Source organism: Solanum lycopersicum, chromosome 9, assembly GCF_036512215.1.
Source record: "Solanum lycopersicum chromosome 9, SLM_r2.1".
In the NCBI taxonomy this organism is placed as follows: Eukaryota; Viridiplantae; Streptophyta; class Magnoliopsida; order Solanales; family Solanaceae; genus Solanum; species Solanum lycopersicum.
The window spans coordinates 33,174,839-33,195,295 of NC_090808.1; the positions used below are offsets into that span (position 1 = coordinate 33,174,839).

The 20,457-nt window shown below is 36.2% G+C and overlaps 1 protein-coding gene across 1 annotated transcript; it reads left to right on the top strand.

Moving 5' to 3' along the window:
- The first annotated feature begins 13,295 nt into the window (after positions 1 to 13,295).
- Positions 13,296 to 19,922, top strand: LOC138338480 (uncharacterized). Its single transcript, XM_069289445.1, has 10 exons — positions 13,296 to 13,709; positions 13,931 to 14,383; positions 14,609 to 14,765; positions 14,904 to 14,999; positions 15,095 to 15,627; positions 16,379 to 16,471; positions 17,148 to 17,378; positions 17,508 to 17,828; positions 18,042 to 18,263; positions 19,902 to 19,922. The coding sequence occupies exons 1-10, from the start codon at positions 13,296 to 13,298 to the stop codon at positions 19,920 to 19,922; spliced, it is 2,541 nt and encodes an 846-aa protein (XP_069145546.1).
- The last annotated feature ends 535 nt before the right edge of the window (positions 19,923 to 20,457 follow it).

Sequence of the window (20,457 nt, forward strand, 5' to 3'; positions counted from 1 at the left end):
AGTTCATCAAGCCTTCTCTTATACCAAGGCATCATCAATAACAAGAGATTTTCAAGATTTGGGATTCAATAGCTTCATCATGCTTATTTCATCATAATTATATAATCACATTCATGCAAGCATACAATTAAGCATATAGAAGACTTTACAATACAACCCAACACATATCATTTGCTATTAAGAGTTAACTACGAATAGTATAAAAACCATAACCTACCTCCACCGAAGATTCGTGATCAAGCAAGAAATTTCCCAAGCCTTTTTGTTTTCCTCTTCTCGTTCGATCCTCTCTCTCTCTCTCTTTGTTCTTTCTATTTTCTTTATTCAAACCCTCTTTCTTTTACCCTAATTAGCATATAATTAAGAATAAAAGATGGCAATAATAACCCACTAATTTACTCAAGGTTACCTCTTTTAACCCCAGGTAATTAGACTTATTAACATTAACCCACTAACTTTATAATTAAGGCTAGAATAGTCAAAAACGTCCCTTAAAACCTTAAAGAAATCTGACTCCGCCTGGGATTACGCATCCTGTGACGAGCCTTCGTGCTTGCGACAGTCCGTCCTACTGCTCCGTCACAGAGTTCAGAGACTTAAGTCTCTGAAGAGTCTGTGACGGTCCGTCACGCCTGTGACGGTCCGTTCTGCCATTCCGTTACGAAGTTCAGAGAGTCGATTTCATTACCCATTTTTCAGAATTTCTAAGTGTTTTAAAATGAGACCCCTCGACAGTCCGTCGTGCCCATGACGGTCCGTCGTTGGTTCCGTCGTCTCAGCCTGTTTTTCCAGAAATAAAATTTGCTGCTCAAAACGACTAAACAGGTCATTACACATATCTATCAATGCATCTGTTGCAGCGCACAACACGACCCTCGATAATAGAAACCATCATGGAACGCGATACGTCGCTCAAAATATAGTATTCATCAGGGCGTGCGGTACGTCTCTCGAAATGGTACATCCTCTTAAGTACTCATTCTTTCTCAATGCACATAACACTTGTCACAACCAATGACTTAGAATTATGCAAATGACATCTTCACACAAATAATTAGGAGATGGAGCATTTTCATAACATTGCACAGTTCACAACGACACAAACATGAAATCACATCATCAATGATTCAACAAGGCTTTAAACCTTTCTCAACATATCACACGTAAACAATTATTCTATGTGGACAAGTCAACCCATCACCAATCCTGTTACTCTCAAAAATATTCCACAAGGAAATAAACGCATTCCATACACTTAACCAGAGTTTAGAAATCCACTTGCCTCAAACAATCGAATGATTACTCCCGGACTTTAGTCTTCTCATTATGTTGATCTTCCAAAACAATGCAATTTATTCTACTACATAGTCACAATAAGATTTTGAAAATAACCATACCCATATTATTATAGATATGGCCTAGATCGAAATGTCTACACCCACCTGAAATTAAGTTCCTAAATTTTGATGTCAATTATTATGTCAACCCTCATATTTCCAAATTTTAAGTCTATAGTTTAGTTTTCATTCTCCAATACCATAAATCTAATGATATTAGGTAATATTTAATTACCTATCTCAATATATCAAACCTTACTTTATAATATGATAATGAAATAAAATTCTTTAATGGAAGCCAACCGATTATGAACAATGGCGGCAACCATTAATTAACCCTTAATACCCACACATTAACTAACAACCTATCCAATCTAATTGTATAACCCACCTGGACAATAGAATTTTCCAATTTAAATTTAATTTTCACTATTGAAAGAACATATCATTAATTAATTACCCTAAAATATTCAACAAAGATCGCCATAATTCTTCAAATTTGTAATTTTACATATTAATATAATAACAAAACTCATAACCAACCATTCATATGATGTTCTTTTCCTATAAAAAAATACATAAACAAAATAATTTTTGGAATTTACCTGTAGCATGGGTCGCTTATATTGTGGCCTCAAACTATGTCATTCTCCTCTCTCGTATGATATTTTTTTCCTCCTATAATTAATTATATGTTAAAAGTGAGAAGAAATACTAAATATTTTATTATAAATGGGTTAAGTAATATAGGTTTTGAAATAAATTATCACTTTAACCCCTTATCTATCGATTAATTAACTCAAGTAACACTAATATTAAAATTTCCAAAAATGACCTTCTGGGTCATTTCAAAGAACTTTAAAACTTGGTAAGTCTAATTAGTTTAGTTTTGACTTAGTTCCAATACTATATTAACCAACTAAATCACATTAATTTATTTGAACAACCTAACAACTTTCTAAGTCTAATTAGTTCAGTTTTATCTTAATTGCAATAATATATTCACCAACTAAATCTCATTACTTATTTGAAGTACTTCACATCTTTCTAAGTTTAATTAGTTTAGTTTTAACTTAGATTCAAAACTATATTAACCAACTAAATCACAGTAACTTATTTGAAGATCTTAATAAAATGACCCCGAAGGTCATTTTTGGAAATTTTGAATATTTGCTTAACTTGAGTTAATTAATCGATAGTTTGTGGGCAAAAGGGATAATTTATTTAAGACCCTATACTCTTTAGCCCATATTAATTAAAATATGTGGGTAAAACCTATCACTTTTAGTACATAAATAATTCAGAAAAAAAAACGGGGCGAAGGGTTTCTCTGCACTTGCGGCTACGAACTTTTAAGGTAAGTTTCTTTTCCTTTAGTTTCTTATTTTCTGCACATAGATGTGCATACACATAAATTTTATATAGTTAATTATATATATATGTTCATAACAAGGAATGAAGATTGCATCTGAATAAAAAAAAAGAACAAAAAAATAAGAAGAATTTGAATAAGAAATCACGTGAATAGTTGAAAAATTCGTAAAATATTTGAATCAATTGTTAGTGGTTATTTAATTCTTAGTTGTGATTATTTAGTTACTTTGATTATATATTAGTGTGTATTGCTGGAAAGAAAAAAAACAATTAAAGAAAAAGACAAAAAAATTAAAAAACAAATGGCATGCATGCTATAATGTGAGGAAATTAATGGGTTGCTCATTAACGTGGCTCCTGGGAAAATTTTATGACTAAATTAATGCAAATTCTTGGATAGTGATTGCTACATTATGTGTGGTTAGTAACTAGGAACTAAAAAAATAATAAATTTGAGATACAGTGAGGGCAGAAGTAGTCTTAGGCTCAAGGCGGTTGTTTTTCGTGGATGACAGATAATTTAATTTAATTTCTAATTCTTATCACATTATGAGTTAAGTTTTGGTAGATTAAGATCGGTAATTAAATATGTAATGACTCGGAAGGTCATTTGTGGAAATTTTAATATTTATTTAACTATATTTAATTAATTGATGGGTAATTATACATAATTCACTTAATTGATAGTTAATGGGTTAAAGTGATAATTTATTTGAAACCGTACTATTTGACCCTTATGTATTAAAATAACTAGTAGGGTTATCACTTTTATTAAATAAAATAAAAAAATAATAAGAAGAAGAAGAAGAGAAAATTACCTGGGTGATGTCGAACGATAGAGGCGGAGGGCACGGTCGATGCCATGATGCGAAGACCCAAATTTGCTTCAGGTAACAATTTTGTTTGAGAAAAATAAAGATTTGGAATTTTCCTTTCTTTTAAAACATTGTAATCATCACTTCAAATATTATAAGATAAAATATTGGTATGATTTATGAGGAAACTAACACCAATAAATTCCATTATCATATTGGTTTTTGGAAAAACCAAATTGTGTTACAAATAGATTTTTTGGTGGAAAAAAAATAATTGTGCTAATGGAGGATTAATTATTGGAGTAATTGTGGTATGTGGGTGTAAGTGCACTGTTTCAAAAGGTATCAGCACATAAGTATTATGGTTACGGTTCTTGATATATAAGTTTTGGAGTTTGTTTATCCTTATGTGATTGAAAGTTTATTGTATGCTATCAATGGATCAAGTTTTGTTATATTAAAATAGATAATTAAATATTAGGTGTATTACATTATGTGAATATTATTAGATTTATGATATTGGAGAAATTGAAATCTTATTGTGATTATTTGTTTGAATAGATTGTAATTATTTTGAAGTCCAAGGAAAGGGGTAGGCTCAAGTCTCAGAATGATTGTTCGACTATTTGAGGCATGTGGATTTTTAAACTCTTGTTAAGTGTGTGAAATGCGTGTATTTCCTTATGGTATATGTATGGGAGTAATAGGACTTGGTGATGGGTTGACTCGTCCACATTGAATAATTCTAATGATGAAAACAAAGGGTAATAAAAGGCAATGTGAATAATTGCGCTTGTGTGTGATTTGTTGATAATAAAGAATGGTTTGAAAAGTTTGTTGAATCATTGTCGATGTTGTTGTGAATTACGCAGTCTTGTGAAAATGGTCATATCCACATTATTTGTGTGCACATGTCATTTGCATTATTCTGAGACATGGTTGTGACAAGTGTTATGTGCATTGAGAAAGAATGATTACTTAAAGTGGATGTACCATTTCAAGGGACGTATCGCGCACCGCGATGGATACTATATTTTGATGGACGTGTCGCGCGCCGCGATGGTTACTATTATCGAGGGTCGTGTCGTGCGCCGCGACAGATGCATGGACTGATATGTCCCCCATGGGTCCCGGACTGAGAGACAGCGGGTGTGTATCACTAGGTCAGACATGCATCATTATACTTGACATTGCATTCCATTGCATTGCACATGCTTATCATTAGTGAACTTGATATTGTGGTTTGCTGATCTTGTGAATGCCTTTCTGTGGAACTTGTGATTGATGAATACTGAGCTTGTTCTTGAGGATATCAAATTTGTTAAAGTATTGTTGTTGAGGATATGTAATTTGGCAAGGTATTGTTGTTAAGGATATCTAATTTGCCAAAGTATTGTTGTTGAGGATATGTAATTTACCAAAGTGTTGTTGTTGAGGATATGTAATTTGTCCAAGTGTCGTTGTTGAGGATATGTAATTTGTCTAAGTGTTGTTGTTGAGCTACGTGCTATGTAAACTGTGAGCTGTTAGGTTGGGTTGATTTCAACGCAGGTTGTAGTTGTGGAGGTTCGGTTGGGGGTGGTAGGAGTACCTGTATATCATCCCCTTAGCTTGTATTTAGAGGTTTACTTGCTGAGTACCGTGTGGTTTGGTGCTCACCCCTTGCTTCACAAAATTTTTTGTAGGTTATCAGCCTGGATTTTTATTGTACTTGTCATTCTCTTCTTTTCTGAGGCTTCTTTGAGATTTTTGAGGTAGTTGTTTCGATCTCAGCAGACTTTCTTCTCCATAATTATGATCTTGTTCTATTCTAGAAACAAGTTCATTTGAGACTTGAGTTTTTCTTTTGAATCAATTGTAATACATTAGAGGCTTGTACACGTGACTACCAAGTTTTAGGAGTCTAATGTAAGTTGATAGTAAATATTCTGCATTTTTATTGTAATGGTTGAGTTTTAGGCTGACTTGTCTTTATAGGATAAGACAAGCGCCATCACGTCCATTTTGGGGTCGTGACAAAATGGTATCAGAGTCCAAGGTTCATAGGTCTCACGTGTATACAAGCCGAGTCTAAGTAGAGTCTCGAAGATCGGTACGGAGACATCTGTATTTATCTTTGAGAGGCTATAATGACTTTGAGGAAAAATATTCACTTTTTTGAATCTCTATCGTGCATTCTTTGTATGTTCTGAGTTGTACACTTCATTCCACTCTCTCTATGTATTTTGTGATGACTCGTGCAAAGTTCCTAATGTGAGTAATTGGTGTCGTGTATGATTGGGATGTTAGATTTGGTACTAAGTTGAGGTGAATACTTATGGAAAATATGTGTGATTAAATTTAGAATGTTTAAAAATTTAAAAGGGTTACCCTAGTAAAGTAAATGATACTTGTGTGTTATATAAGATACATGAAATGGTTTGACAATTATTGGATATGGAATGACAAATGGGGTGGATAGATAATGAATAATGTATTTAGAAAGTTAAGTTGGTATAGGTGTCATAACATATATGGGTTTCTTAGAAAATGATGAAAATAATGATGCACCAATTAAGGTTAGAGCTACAACGAATTTATGTATTGTGTATATTAAAGAGAGTCATGGTATTGATATGTACTTGATTAGGATTATGGAATGTCTTACTTTTGTTATAGACCTGCCCTACAAATGAATACATATAGCTTGGGCTAGATATAGAGCGAATTGGTTAATATTTTAAAGTTATTCAATAGGTAAAAATGTGTGGGCTATTTGGAGACAATCTTCTCGATAGGTTTGATGTTTTCTAGTGGTGGCTGTAACGAATTTTCACGATGTGCTTCTAGTGGTACATGAAAACGGACATGTTGATTGTTAAGTGCAAATACTAACTACTTTAGGAGTTATCTATTGTATTACATGCTCATATGATAAGATTTCGTGTTGAATTCATATTCGAGATACCAACTAGCTTGTTAGTACGAGTGGATGTGTTAAGCATTATTTATAAGGAAGTTTTTAGTGGTGGATCTTTTGTATGATATTGATATGTTCAGGTTGTGAAATGTATTTTGTGGATTGTAAATGAGTGTTGATATCATCGTAAACTCCATGGAATTGGAAATATGGATGATAAGTTCAAAAGTAAAGGAAGTCTCAAAAAGTATACTTGTGTGAATGTAATTGAGAATTTTAGGAAGAAAGTGCATATAAATTAAGTAAGTACATTGGATGGTTGTCATAGCTAGGTTTGGATTGTCATGTTAATGGCGAGGCTAAATTCGTAGTGAGGGAAATGACGAACTAAGCATGATGATTATAAGATTTTATGACGCATTATGGTTTAAATGCAACTATATGATACGGGTGTTGGTTAAAACGATTTTTATGGTAATGATGAATTTTGAGTATCTATGGTTATTGTTGTTTCTATTTCATAAGTAGTGTGGTTTTATGGTAATTTTTATAAGGAGTTGGGATGTAATCGAATAAAATTGAAAGGGGCTAGAGCCATAATGGAAAGAATTAGTGGTATATAGTTTAACTTTCAGAGCGAGGATAAAACTAGGCTATTTTACTTTGTTTGCAAGGGTTAAGGATGTATCTTCAGAGGAATTTGGATAATTGGGTTCAGAGACAAGTGATTTTACCCGTTTCTTCCAGATTATGATATAATATAGTGTCACAAGATCAATAGATTGATTAAAAAAAACTATTGGATAAAACTTGAGAAAGGAGTGTACGGACGTTCAACTCGAGTATGATAATTCATTCTTTTGTAGTTTTGATTTGGTAAGGAGTATGAAAAGATTTTTAGAAAAAGATATGGTAGGGTCATTGAAGAGGCGATCAATGATAAGCTAAAATACGTTATATAATTTTTTTCGGTATGAGCTAATGTTGTAAGATAATGGAATTGTGTTACATGGTTGGGATCAAAACTTCAAGTTTTCATGGTGAGTTTAGATTTGTGATAGTGTATCTTGTCAAGGTATGAATTTGTAAGGTAAAAAGTAATCGATCACATTGAGTATGGAGCATATAAAATGACTTAAAATTTTAGTAGTACATTTGTTTACTTTTGATTGTTATACCTAAGGTTTCCCATATTGTTGGCCAAAAAAAAATATATATATAAGACTAGTAAGTGAGTTATCAAAAAGGAGAAAAATTATGGTGTATTGAAGAGTTAAAGTTATATAATTTCCGCCGTGGAAAGATTTTAAGAAAGGCAAAGGAACAATAAGATCTCTCGTACAAACATTGGATTCGGAGGTGATGGTTATAGTGATTTCGCCTTTAAGTTTAGATTTGACTATGAGATGTGAACTAGTTCGGCACCTACTTACTATGGGTTTATTATTAACTCTTCTAAATATTAAGTTTTGATTGGGTTACAATAAATGACGTATGGAAGATTATACATGGTTATGTCGAGCTAGATTGTTCAGAATGTGATTAAGTAACTAATGGATGTTAAATAGCGTGGACCTACAATTTTATATGATTAATGAGGATTTCAAGGAGATTGAAATTACTTTGTTGATGGTCGAATACAGATTATTCTCTTTGAAATTACTTTGTTGATGGTCGAATACAAATTATTATGATCTGTTACATTTGCATTTGATGGTGATCAGAGGTAATGAGCTTATGGTAAACTGAGTAGATTGAGTGATCAATTTTTTTAAGTGTTGATATAAGATATATAATTGCTTTGTATATAAGTTGAAAGTTGGTATGTGAAAGATTGCGTAGAGTAGTGTTGGGTGTGCTTCAATTATTTTACCTCGATGAAAAGTAATATTAGACTTGGAAATAGTTCTATCAGTGTAATGTGTGATGCGTACCTTTCACAGAACGCTTAAATGGAAAGAGAGAGCGCAATTGTTTCAAATTTTGGAGGTGGTAATGTATTTCTTTTAAGGAGACTTTAATACTAGTAACAGTTTGAGAGTAAGGTAAATGACTTGTATAGTTATGATGGTTGTTGGTTTTAAGAGCGTTGAATTCAATGGAGTACTTGAGAAGTATGTGAGGTTCGATGAATCTAGTATTTGTAATATTGTAATGCGGTCAGTTTGGTTGATTGTTGGTAGCTAAAAGAAAAAGTCGAGAGATAGAGTCAAATGAAATAATTTTATTTGTATGGTCCTTATGAAAGAATTTTTTGTGGCCACTTTCTTCTAACTAGATATTATTTGGAGTATGATTCACCGCTTATGCTACTCGTGTTTTCACATCTACGGGTGAATCCCTAGTGGTGGATTGGATTTACTTATCCTCTTATGTCCTCTTGTTAGGGTAGGATCCTTGGGCAAACTCCGCCATTTATGTTATGATAGATTTGGTGTTGTTTGGAATAGTTGAAATGTATCAGTAATTCTATTCACACAACCTTGCTTATGAGAACTTATATAAGGACTACTATGAAGAGTTACAATTGTCTAGGAGTGTTATTAGAGGTTCTGCATTTTGAGTTGTATCGCTTGTTGAGTGATTACTTGATCAATTCATTTCTTGAGTTAGTTAAGTTTGATTTCCCCTTCATGAGTACTCAATGTAAAAAAAATCAGATTTTATCATTTAATTTCGTGAAAAGATTGTGTTGTGAAAGAGAAATCTTGATAATATATGTGATGCTTTGTGCATTATGAGTGTTTAGTAATTGATTCAGCTCACTTCTAGTTGTAGTCAGTATTGATTCGGAAGGTAATCTTGGTTATGTGAAAATAAATATATATTCATCATGATGGTTGTGTATGAAAGTCCAATGAGTTTCAGTTCAGATTGTGCTCATGAGTTAGTTGGTGGCCTAACAATCACTCTTAATTTGTAGATCTTACAAAGTTTGTTTAAAAGATCAGTTGTTAGTAATTGATTTGGATGGAATGAATTTAAGGATGAGCTCACTTAGAAAGATGAACACTGACTGCTAGGTCATAACTTAGGCTTTTGGTAATATCAATTACTTTTAGTTCTTCTTCTTTATGTTCGAGGACAAACATGAATTTTAGTGGTGGATATTGTAATGACTCGGAAGGTCATTTGTGGAAATATTAAATATTTCTTTAACTATATTTAATTAATTGATAGGTAATTATGCATAATTGACTTAATTGATATTTAATGGGTTAAAGTGATAATTTATTTGGAACCGTACTATTTAACCCTTATGTATTAAAATAACTAGTAGGGTTATCACTTTTATTTAAAAAAAATAAAAAAATAATAAGAAGAAGAAGAGGAGAAAATTACCCGGGTGATGTCGGACGATAGAGGCGGAGGGCACGGTCGATGCCATGATGCGAAGACCCAAATTTGCTTCAGGTAACAATTTTTTTTGAGAAAAATAAAGATTTGGAATTTTCCTTTCTTTTAAAACATTGTAATCATCACTTCAAATATTATAAGATAAAATATTGGTTGGATTTATGAGGAAACTAACACCAATAAATTCCATTATCATATTCGTTTTTGGGAAAAACCAAATAGTGTTACTGATTGATGTTTTGGTGGAAAAAAAAATAAGTGTGCTAATGGAGGACTAATTAATGGAGTAATTGTGGTATGTGGGTGTAAGTGCACTATTTCCAAAGGTATCAGAACATAAGTATTATGGTTACAGTTCTTGATATATAAGTTTTGGAGTTTGTTTATCCTTACGTGATTGAAAGTTTATTGTATGCTATGAATGGATCAAGTTTTGTTATATTAAAATAGATAATTAAATATTAGGTGTATTATATTATGTGAATATTATTAGATTTATGATATTGGAGAAATTAAAATCTTATTGTGATTATTTGTTTGAATAGATTGTAATTATTTGGAAGTCCAAGGAAAGGGGTAGGCTCAAGTCTCAGAATGATTGTTCGACTGTTTGAGGCAAGTGGATTTCTAAACTCTTGTTAAGTGTATGAAATGCGTGTATTTCCTTGTGGTATATGTGTGGGAGTAATAGGACTTGGTGATGGGTTAACTCGTCCACGTTGAATAATTCTAATGATGAAAACAAAGGGTAATAAAAGACAATGTGAATAATTGCTTGTGTGTGATTTGTTGATAATAAAGAATGGTTTGAAAAGTTTATTGAATCATTGTTGATGTTGTTGTGAATTGCGCAGTCTTGTGAAAATGGTCATATCCTCATTATTTGTGTGCACATGTCATTTGCATTATTCTGAGACATGGTTGTAACAAGTGTTATGTTCATTGAGAAAGAATGATGACCTAAAGTGGATGTACCATTTCGAGGGACGTATCGCACGCCGCGATGGATACTATATTTCGAGGGACGTATCGCGCGCCGTGATGGTTACTATTATCGAGGGTCGTGTCGTACGCCGCGACAGATGTATGGACATATATGTCCCCCATGGGTCCCGGACTGAGAGACAGCGGGTGTGTATCACTAGGTCATACATGCATCATTATACTTGACATTGTATTCCATTACATTGCACATGCTTATCTTTAGTGAACTTGATATTGTTTTTTGCTAATCTTGTGAATGCCTTTCTATGGAACTTGTGATTGATGAATAGTGAGCCTGTTCTGGAGGATATCAAATTTGTTAAAGTGTTGTTGTTGAGGATATGTAATTTGGCAATGTATTGTTATTAAGGATATGTAATTTGCCAAAGTATTGTTGTTGAGGATATGTAATTTACCAAAGCGTTGTTGTTGAGGATATGTAATTTTTCCAAGTGTCGTTGTTGAGGATATGTAATTTGTCTAAGTGTTGTTGTTGAGCTACGTGCTATGTAAACTGTGAGCTGTTAGGTTGGGTTGATTTTAATTCAGGTTGTAGTTGTGGAGGTTCGGTTGGGGGTGGTAGGAGTACCCGTATATCATCCCCTTAACTTGCATTTAGAGGTTTACTTGCTGAGTACCGTGTGGTTTGGTACTCACCCCTTGCTTCACAAATTTTTTTGTAGGTTATGAGCCTGGATTTTTGTTGTACTTGTCATTCTCTTCTTTTCTGAGGCTTGCAGATTTGTGAGGTAGCTGTTTCCATCTCAGCGGACTTTCTTCTCCATAATTATGATCTTGTTCTATTCTAGAAACAAGTTCATTTGAGACTTGAATTTTTCTTTTGAATCAATTGTAATACTTTACTGGCTTGTACACGTGACTACCAGGTTTTTGGAGTATAATGTAAGTTGATAGTAAATTTTCTGCATTTTTATTGTAATGGTTGAGTTTTAGGCTGACTTGTCTTGATGGGATAAGACGAGTGCCATCACGTCCATTTTTGGGTCGTGACAAAATATTAGATCTATCGTATTACATAAATATCATTTGGGGTTTTGATAGTTGAAATGTTAATTGGCATCAAGAACTACAAACCAGATTATAAATTTGTGTGAGTGTTGTTAGTTCTGAAACCTTGTTGGGAATATATACTTGAATAGATCCCATTGGTTCAGAAGCTCAACGGAAAGGGAAGGCTCAAGTCCAAGAATAATTATTCGATTGGCTAAGGCAAGTTGATTTCTAAACTCTTGTTAAGCGTATAAAATTCGTGTATTCCCTTGTGTGGTGTTGAGAATGATTTGGACACTAGTTGCTTATTTGTTAGTGTTGTATTCCTTGCTGCAAATTGTGCTTTGTTATCAAAATGGTTATCTCCTCATTTCTAATTTCAGCATGTCATTTGCATTGTATCTAAGACATGATTGTGATAATAGTTAAGTGATAAGAGGATGTACTATTTCGAGGGTCGTATCGCGCGCCGTGATGCATATTTTATTTCGAGGGACGTATCGCGTGCCGCGGTGGGTACTATTATCAAGGGTCGTGTCGTGCGCCGCGACAGATGCATGGACAGATATGTCCCCCATGGGTCCCGGACAGAGAGACAGCGGGTGTGTATCATTAGGGAAGACATGCATCACTATACTTGACATTGCATCACATGGCATTGCACACTTTATTATTGATGAACTTGAACAGGTGTTTTGCTGATCTTGTGAGTGTTTCTCTGTGAAGCTTGTGACTGTTGAATATTGAGTTGTTATTGAGAATGTGTAAACTGATTGAGTGTCGTTATTGATTTGTGTGTTTGGTATACTGTAAAATGTTAGACTGTAGCGTGGAGGTTTAGATAGGGTGTAAGGAGTGCCCGTATTTTGTTCACTTAACTTGTGTTTAGAGGTTTACTTGTTGGGTACCGCGTTGTTTGGTACTCACCCCTTGCTTCTACAAAATTTTGTAGGTTACGAGCCCGGATCTTTGTGAAACCTATCATTCTTTTTGTCTCCGAGGAATCTTGTGGAGGGTTGTGAGGTAGCTGCTTGTCATTTCAGCAAACTTTCCTACTCCAGTTTATGACTTTGTTTTTACTTGAAAGACAACTTCATTTTAGACTTCTTTTTATTTCAATTCTAATATTTACAATAGAGGCTTGTGAACATGATAACCTGGTTTTGGGGATTGAATTAATATTACTTGGTTTCATAATAGAAATTGTTGTTGGATCGTCATTTACTTCCGCACTTTGTTAAATATTGGGTTTTAGGCTGACTTGTCTTGGTGGGTTAAGACAAGTGCCATCACACCTATTTTTGGGTCGTCAAAAAATGGTATCAGAGCCCAGGTTCATAGGTCTTATGTGTAGACAAGCCGAGTCTACGTAGAGTCTCAAGGATCAGTACGGAGACGTCTGTACTTACCTCTTAGAGGCTACGAAGATTACTAGGAATCTTCTTTTTGTTCATTCTTTCTCATTGTGCGTAGTCACCTTCTTTAGTATTGAGTTGTTGTATACTCTTTTGACAGATGATGAGTACTAGAACTAATGTTACTGGTGGTAGAGGAGAGGCACTTCCCAAGGCAGTTGTTGATGCCCCAGCTAGAGGTAGGGGTAGATCTCGAGCTAGAGGTCGTGCTAGTAGTACGATAGTAGAAAGAGGTCATGGACGTGGAGCAGCACCATTGAGAGGTCGTGCCAGGGAGGTCTCTAAAGAACCTCAGATTGATGGCAGAGAGGACAAGGTTCCTCCAGATCCCGTAGTCACACCTTTGCTTCAGGATACACTATTTAGAGTGTTAAGTGTGCTAGAGGGCTTTTCTCAGGGTGGTGGGGCGACTACCACACCACATGACTCTCGTACTAGAGAGGGGGCTCAGACCCAAGAGCAGCAACAAGCTCCAATTGTTCAGGATCCGGTGGGCCAACTACCAGTAGATCCCGCGGTTTAGAATGATGTTGCACCGGCAGTTGGGGTCAAGTTGCATCGATGGTTGTTCTGACAGAGGATGAGCAACGCAGGTATGAGAGATTTCAAAAGATGGACCCACCTATGTTTCAGGGTGGGAAAAGCGAGGACGCTCACCAGTTTCTAACTACGTGCCGAGAGTTACTAGAGGTGGTTGGATTAGCTGAGTCACATGGGGTTTGATATGCTACACTCCAGCTTCGTGGACCAGCGAGAGACTGGTGGAGGACTTATTCTTGGAGTTTGCCAGTTGGATCTCCTCCAGTGACTTGGGAGCAGTTTGCTAGTGCATTACATGATCGTTTTATCCCATGGAGCGTGAAAGAGGAGAGTTGCTTGAGGTTTGAGAGTCTAAGACAGGATGGATTATCGGTTACTGAGTATGAGGTACATTTTTGCCAGTTGTCTAGGCATGCGTTGGCCATTATTCCAAATGAGAAAGAGAGGATCCGCAGATTTTTGAGGGGATTGATTTTCTCTAACAGGTCAGCTATGTTTCTTGCATCTAGGGAGGGGTCTTCTTTCCATTCCATTGTGAGCGCCGCCAAAGAGGCAGAATTGATGGAGAGAGAGGAGTTTGGGGAGCCTAAAAGGGCCCGTACATCAGGCAAGTTTCATGGTGCCTCATCTGGAGGTAAGGGATCACAGAGAGTGAGTGGTTCTTTTGAGTAGCAGAGACCTATTCATGCATCTATTTCGATATTTGAGGGTGGCCAGACATCTAGGGGTTCTTATAGCCCGGGTTAGGGCTCGTATAGTTTACAAGAGCGACATACAGGGCGAGGAAATTATAGTGGGTCTTTAGAGTCCACACAGCAGTTCCTAGATTAGAGGTTTTTTTTTACTTGTGGAGATCCCGATAATCTGATGCGGCAGTGTAATTCTCAAAGAGGTCATGGTGGTCCTCGACCTAATACTTCATTCCAGACTAGACCACCAGCACCACAGGGTAGAGGCCGTGGCAGAGTTCAGTCAGGTAGAGGGGATAGAGTTTCTAGTAGTAGTGTTGCAGCTAAGCAGAGTGGGGGTGGAGGTACCACCCTTGCTGGAGGATGACGAGGAGGCCACTGCTATGATTTCCCCTGGAGACTTGAGGCGGAGGACTCTGATGTTGTTATTACAAGTATACTCCCAGTATGCCATTGACCTGCTTCTGTGTTGTTTGATCCAGGTTCTACATTCTCTTATGTGTCTACGTATTTTGCTACTAAATTTGATATGATATGTGATAGCATGACTGTACCTATTCGTGTTTCTACACCCGTGGGTAAGCCCTTAATGGTAGATCGATTGTATCGATCCTGTCTTGTTTCTTTGGTTGGGTATGATACTTGGATTTACTTATTTATTCTGGGATGGTAGATTTTGATGTTATCTTGGGTATGGATTGGCTTTGTCCTTATCATGTTGTCCTTGATTGTAATTCTAAGACTATGACTTTAGCAATGCTTGGTGTTCCGAGAAATGAGTGGAAGAGTGTTAGTGGTTTTTATCCTAACAAGGTTATCTCTTTCATTCGTGCTCAGAGAATGGTGGAGAGGGGGTGTTTGTCTTACTTAGCGTTTATTCGGGATACTAGTGTTCAATCACCTCCCATGGACTCTGTTCCCGTGGATCAGGATTTTCTCGATGTATTTACTCTTGATCTTCCAGGTGTTCCTCCCGATAGGGATATCGATTTTGCTATTGATTTGGAGCCAGGCACTAAACCTATTTCTATACCTCCATATCGTATGGCCCCAGCAGAGTTGAAAGAATTGAAGGATCAGTTGCAGGATTTAGTCAGTAAGGGTTTTATTCACCCTAGTATATCACCTTGGGGTGCACCTGTATTGTTTGTGAAGAAAAAGGATGGGACTATGAGGATGTGTATTGATTACAGACTGTTGAACAAAGTAACAGTGAAGAATAAGTATCCTCTTCCCCGTATTGATGACTTATTTAATCAATTACAAGGAGCATCATTGTTCTCTAAGATTGATTTTAGGTCAGGGTATCATCAGCTGATGATTAGGGCATCAGATATCCCTAAGACAACTTTTCGAACCTGGTATGGGCATTATGAGTATCTAGTGATGTCCTTCGGATTGACTAATGCTCCTGCAGCATTCATGGAGTTGATGAATGGGGTGTTTCTACCATACCTTGATTCTTTTGTGATTGCTTATATCTATGACATCCTTGTTTACTATAAAACATAGGAGGACCATGTCCGACACCTAAGGATTGCACTTCAGAGGTTGAGAGAGGAGAAATTGTATGCCAAGTTCTGAAAGTGTGAGTTCTGGCTTACTTCTATGACATTCTTGGGACACGTGGTGTCTAAGGAGGGTATTAGAGTAGATCCAACAAAAAATTGAGGTAGTTAGAGGCTAGACGCGACCTACTTCACCTACTGAGATTCGGAGTTTTATGGGATTCGCAGGCTATTATCGACGATTTGTTCAGAGTTTCTCTACTATTGCAGCTCCATTAACTAGATTGACTCGATAGGATGTGCGTTTTCAGAGGTCTGATGAGTGTGAGCAGAACTTTCAAAAACTCAAGACTTTATTTACTTCGGCTCCTGTGTTGAGTCTACCTGAGGAGGGTTTAGAATTTACAGTGTATTGTGATGCTTTAGGAGTTGGATTGGGTGGTATGTAGATGCAGAAGGGGAAAGTGATTTCTTATGCTTCTATGCAATTGAAGTCCCATGAGAAGAACTACCCTACTAATGATCTAGAGTTGGCGGTTGTGGTATTTGTACTTAAGTTATGGCGTCATTATTTGTATGGAGTGCATTGTGAGATCTTCATAGATCATAGAAGTCTCCAGTTTATCTTTAGTTCTCCTGTATATTTATAGTTAAAGAGATTTGAACTTGAGGCAGCGGAGATAGCTTGAGTTGCTGAAGGACTATGATGTGACCATTCTGTATCATCCGGGGAAGGCCAATGTTGTGGCCGATGCTTTGAGTAGGAAGACTCATAGCATGGGTAATCTTGCATCTCTTAGTATTGAGGATAGAGCATTGGCTAGAGATGTTCAATTGTTAGCTAAAAGTCATGTACGACTGCAGATCTCAGAGGAGAGTGATGGGATGATTGATTTTATTGAGGCTCGATCTTCATTAGTCGAGTAGATCTGTGCACACCAGTTTAATGATGAAAAGGTATGTCTCATTCGAGAAAAAGTATTGAGAGGGGAAGCTAAGGAGGCTGTCCTTGATTCTGATGGTGTCTTGAGGATCGGAGGCAGGATTTGTGTGCCCAAGACAAGTGATTTAATTAGATTGATCCTTGAGCAGGCCCATTGGTCTCGGTATTCCATCAATCCGGAGCGACGAAGATGTATCATGAATTGAGTGAGCATTACTGGTGGTGTGGAATCAAGAGAGATTATAGACATTGTTTCTAGGTGTTTGACTTGCCAGAAGGTCAAGTGTCAGCACCAGCGACCCGGGGGTGTATCTCAGAGGATGCCTATTCCTTCTTGGAAGTGGGAGCGGATTCCTATGGACTTTGATGTGGGTTTGCCTACCACAACGAGTGGTTATGAATCCATTTGGGTTATTGGTTATAGGCTGACCAAGTCTGCCCACTTTATTCCAGTTCGGGTGAAGTATACAGCAGAGAAGTTAGCTGAGCTATATATTAGTCAGATTGTGCGACTACATGGAGTTCCAATTTCTATCATATCGGATCGGGGTTCACTATTTACTTCTCATTTCTGGAAGGCATTACAACATGGTCTGGGTACCTAGTTAGATATGAGTACGGCATTTCAACCTCAGACAGATGGTCAATCTGAGCGGACCATTCAGGTATTGGAAGATATGCTTCGAGCGTGTGTGATCGATTTTGGTGCTAGATGGGATCAACATTTACCATTAGCTGAGTTTTCCTATAATAGCAGTTATCAGTATAGTATCCAGATGGCCCCATTTGAGGCGTTGTATGAAAGACGGTGTAGGTCTCCGATTAGTTTGTTTGATTCGGCGGAGATGGACTCTTTGGATACAGACTTCCGTAGAGATTCTATGGAGCAAGTCCGTATGATTCAGTATAGATTATTGATAGCTCAGAGTCGACAGAAGAGTTATGCAGACCGGAGAGTTAGAGCATTGGTGTTTATGGAGGGTGATCATGATTGGCTCCGAGTATCACCCATGAAGGGTGTGATGAGTTTTGGAAAGAAGGGCAATCTTAGTCCTAGGTTCATTGGACCTTTTGAGATTTTGATCTGAGTGGAAGAGGTGGCCTATAAGTTGGCCTTGCCACCTTGTTCGTCAACAGTTCATCCTATTTTACATGACTCTATGCTTCAGAAGTATATTCTAGATGAATCTCATTTGCTTTCACTTGACTCTATGGAGTTGGGTCCAAACATGGCATTTGAGGAGGAGCCTATAGCTATTTTGGATAGGCAAATTCGAAAGCTTAGGACCAAAGAGATTGCGTCAGTGAAGGTGCAATGGAAGCACCTATCAGTGGGAGAGGCAACTTGGGAGACTGAGTCAGACAAGCATGCCAGATATCCTCAACTTCAGGTAATTACTTTTACTCTATGTTCGAGGACGAACATGATTTTTAGTGGTGAATACTGTAATGACCCGGAAGGTCATTTTTGGAAATTTTGAATATTTGCTTAACTTGAGTTAATTAATCGATAGTTTATGGTCTAAAGTGATAATTTATTTAAGACCCTATACTCTTTAGCCTATATTTAATAAAATATGTGGGTAAAACCTATCACTTTTATTACTTAAATAATTTAGAAAAAAAAGGGCAAATGGTTTCTCTGCACTTGCGGCTACGAACTTCTTAAGGTAAGTTTCTTTTCCTTTAGTTTCTTATTTTCTGCACATAGATGTGCATTCATATAAATTTTATATAGTTAATTATATATATATATGTTCATAAAAAGGAATGAAGATTGCATGTGAATAAAAAAAAAGAACAAAAAATAAGAAGAATTTGAATAAGAAATCACGTGAATAGTTGAAAAATTCTAAAAATATTTGAATTAATTGTTAGTGGGTATTTAATGCTTAGTTGTGATTATTTAGTTACTTTTATTATATATTAGTGTGTATTCGTGGAAAGAAAATAAAACAATTAAAGAAACAGACAAAAAAAACAAATAAACAAATGGCATGCCTGCTATAATGTGAGGAAATTAATGGGTTGCTCATTAACGTGGCTCCTGGGAAAATAATATGACTAAATTAATGCAAATTATTTGATAGTGATTGCTACTTATCTGTGGTTAGTAATTAGGAATTAAAAATAATATTGGAGATACAGTGAGGGCAGAAGTAGTCTTAGGCTCAAGGCGGTGGTTTTCCGTGGATGACAAATAATTTAATTTAATTTCTTATTCTTATCACATTATGAGTCATGTTTTGGTATATTATGATCGGTAATTAAATATTATATCTATCGTATTATATAAATATCATTTGGAGTTTTAATAATTGAAATGTTAATTGGCATCAAGAACTACAAACTGGATTATAAATTTGGGTGAATTTTTAAGGTTAATATTAAACACATAAAAGTGTGAGTGTTGTTAGTTCTGAAACCTTGTTATGAATATATACTTGAATAGATCCCATTGGTTCAGAAACTCAATGGAAAGGGAAGGCTCAAGTCCAAGCGTAATTACTCGATTTTCTAAGGCAAGTGGATTTCTAAACGATTGTTAAGCATATGAAATTCGGGTATTCCCTTGTGTGGTGTTGAGAATGATTTGGAGACTTGTTGCTTATTTGTTAGTGTTGTATTCCTTGTTGCAAATTGTGCTTTGTTATCAAAATGGTTATCTCCTCGTTTCTCATTTTAGCATGTCATTTGCATTGTATCTGAGACATGATTGTGATAAGAGTTAAGTGATAAGAGAATGAACTATTTCGAGGGTCTTATCGCGCGCCGTGATGCATAATTTATTTCGAGGGACGTATCGCGCGCCACGATGGTTACTATTATCGAGGGTCGTGTCGTGCGCCGCGACAGATGCATGCACAGAGATGTCCAACATGGGTCCCGGACTGAGAGACAGCGGGTGTGTATCATTAGGGATGACATGCATTACTATACTTGACATCGCATCTCATGGCATTGCACACTTTATTATTGATGAACTTGAACAGGTGTTTTGCTGATTTTGTGAGTGTTTCTGTGTGAAGCTTGTTACTGTTGAATATTGAGTTGTTATTGAGAATGTGTAAACTGATTGAGTGTGGTTATTGAGTTGTGTGTTTGGTAAACTGTAAACTGGTTGATTGTAGCATGGAGGTTTAGATAGGGTGTAAGGAGTGCCTGTATTTTGTTCACTTAACTTGTGTTTAGAGGCTGTCTTGTTGGGTACCGCGTGGTTTGGTACTCACCCCTTGCTTCTACAAACTTTTGTAGGTTACGAGTCCGGATCTTCGTGATACCTGTCATTCTTTTCATTTTCGAGGCATCTTGTGGAGGGTTGTGATGTAGCTGCTTGTCATCTCAGTGAACTTTCCTACTCCAGTTTATGACTTTGTTTTTACTTGAAAGACAACTTCAATTTAGACTTCTATTTTATTTCAATTGTAATATTTACAATAGACGCTTGTGCACGTGATAACCTGGTTTTGGGGATTGAATTAATATGACTTGGTTTCATAATAGAAATTGTTGTTGGATTGTCATTTACTTCCGCACTTTCTTAAATATTGGGTTTTAGGCTGACTTGTCTTGGTGGGTTAAGAC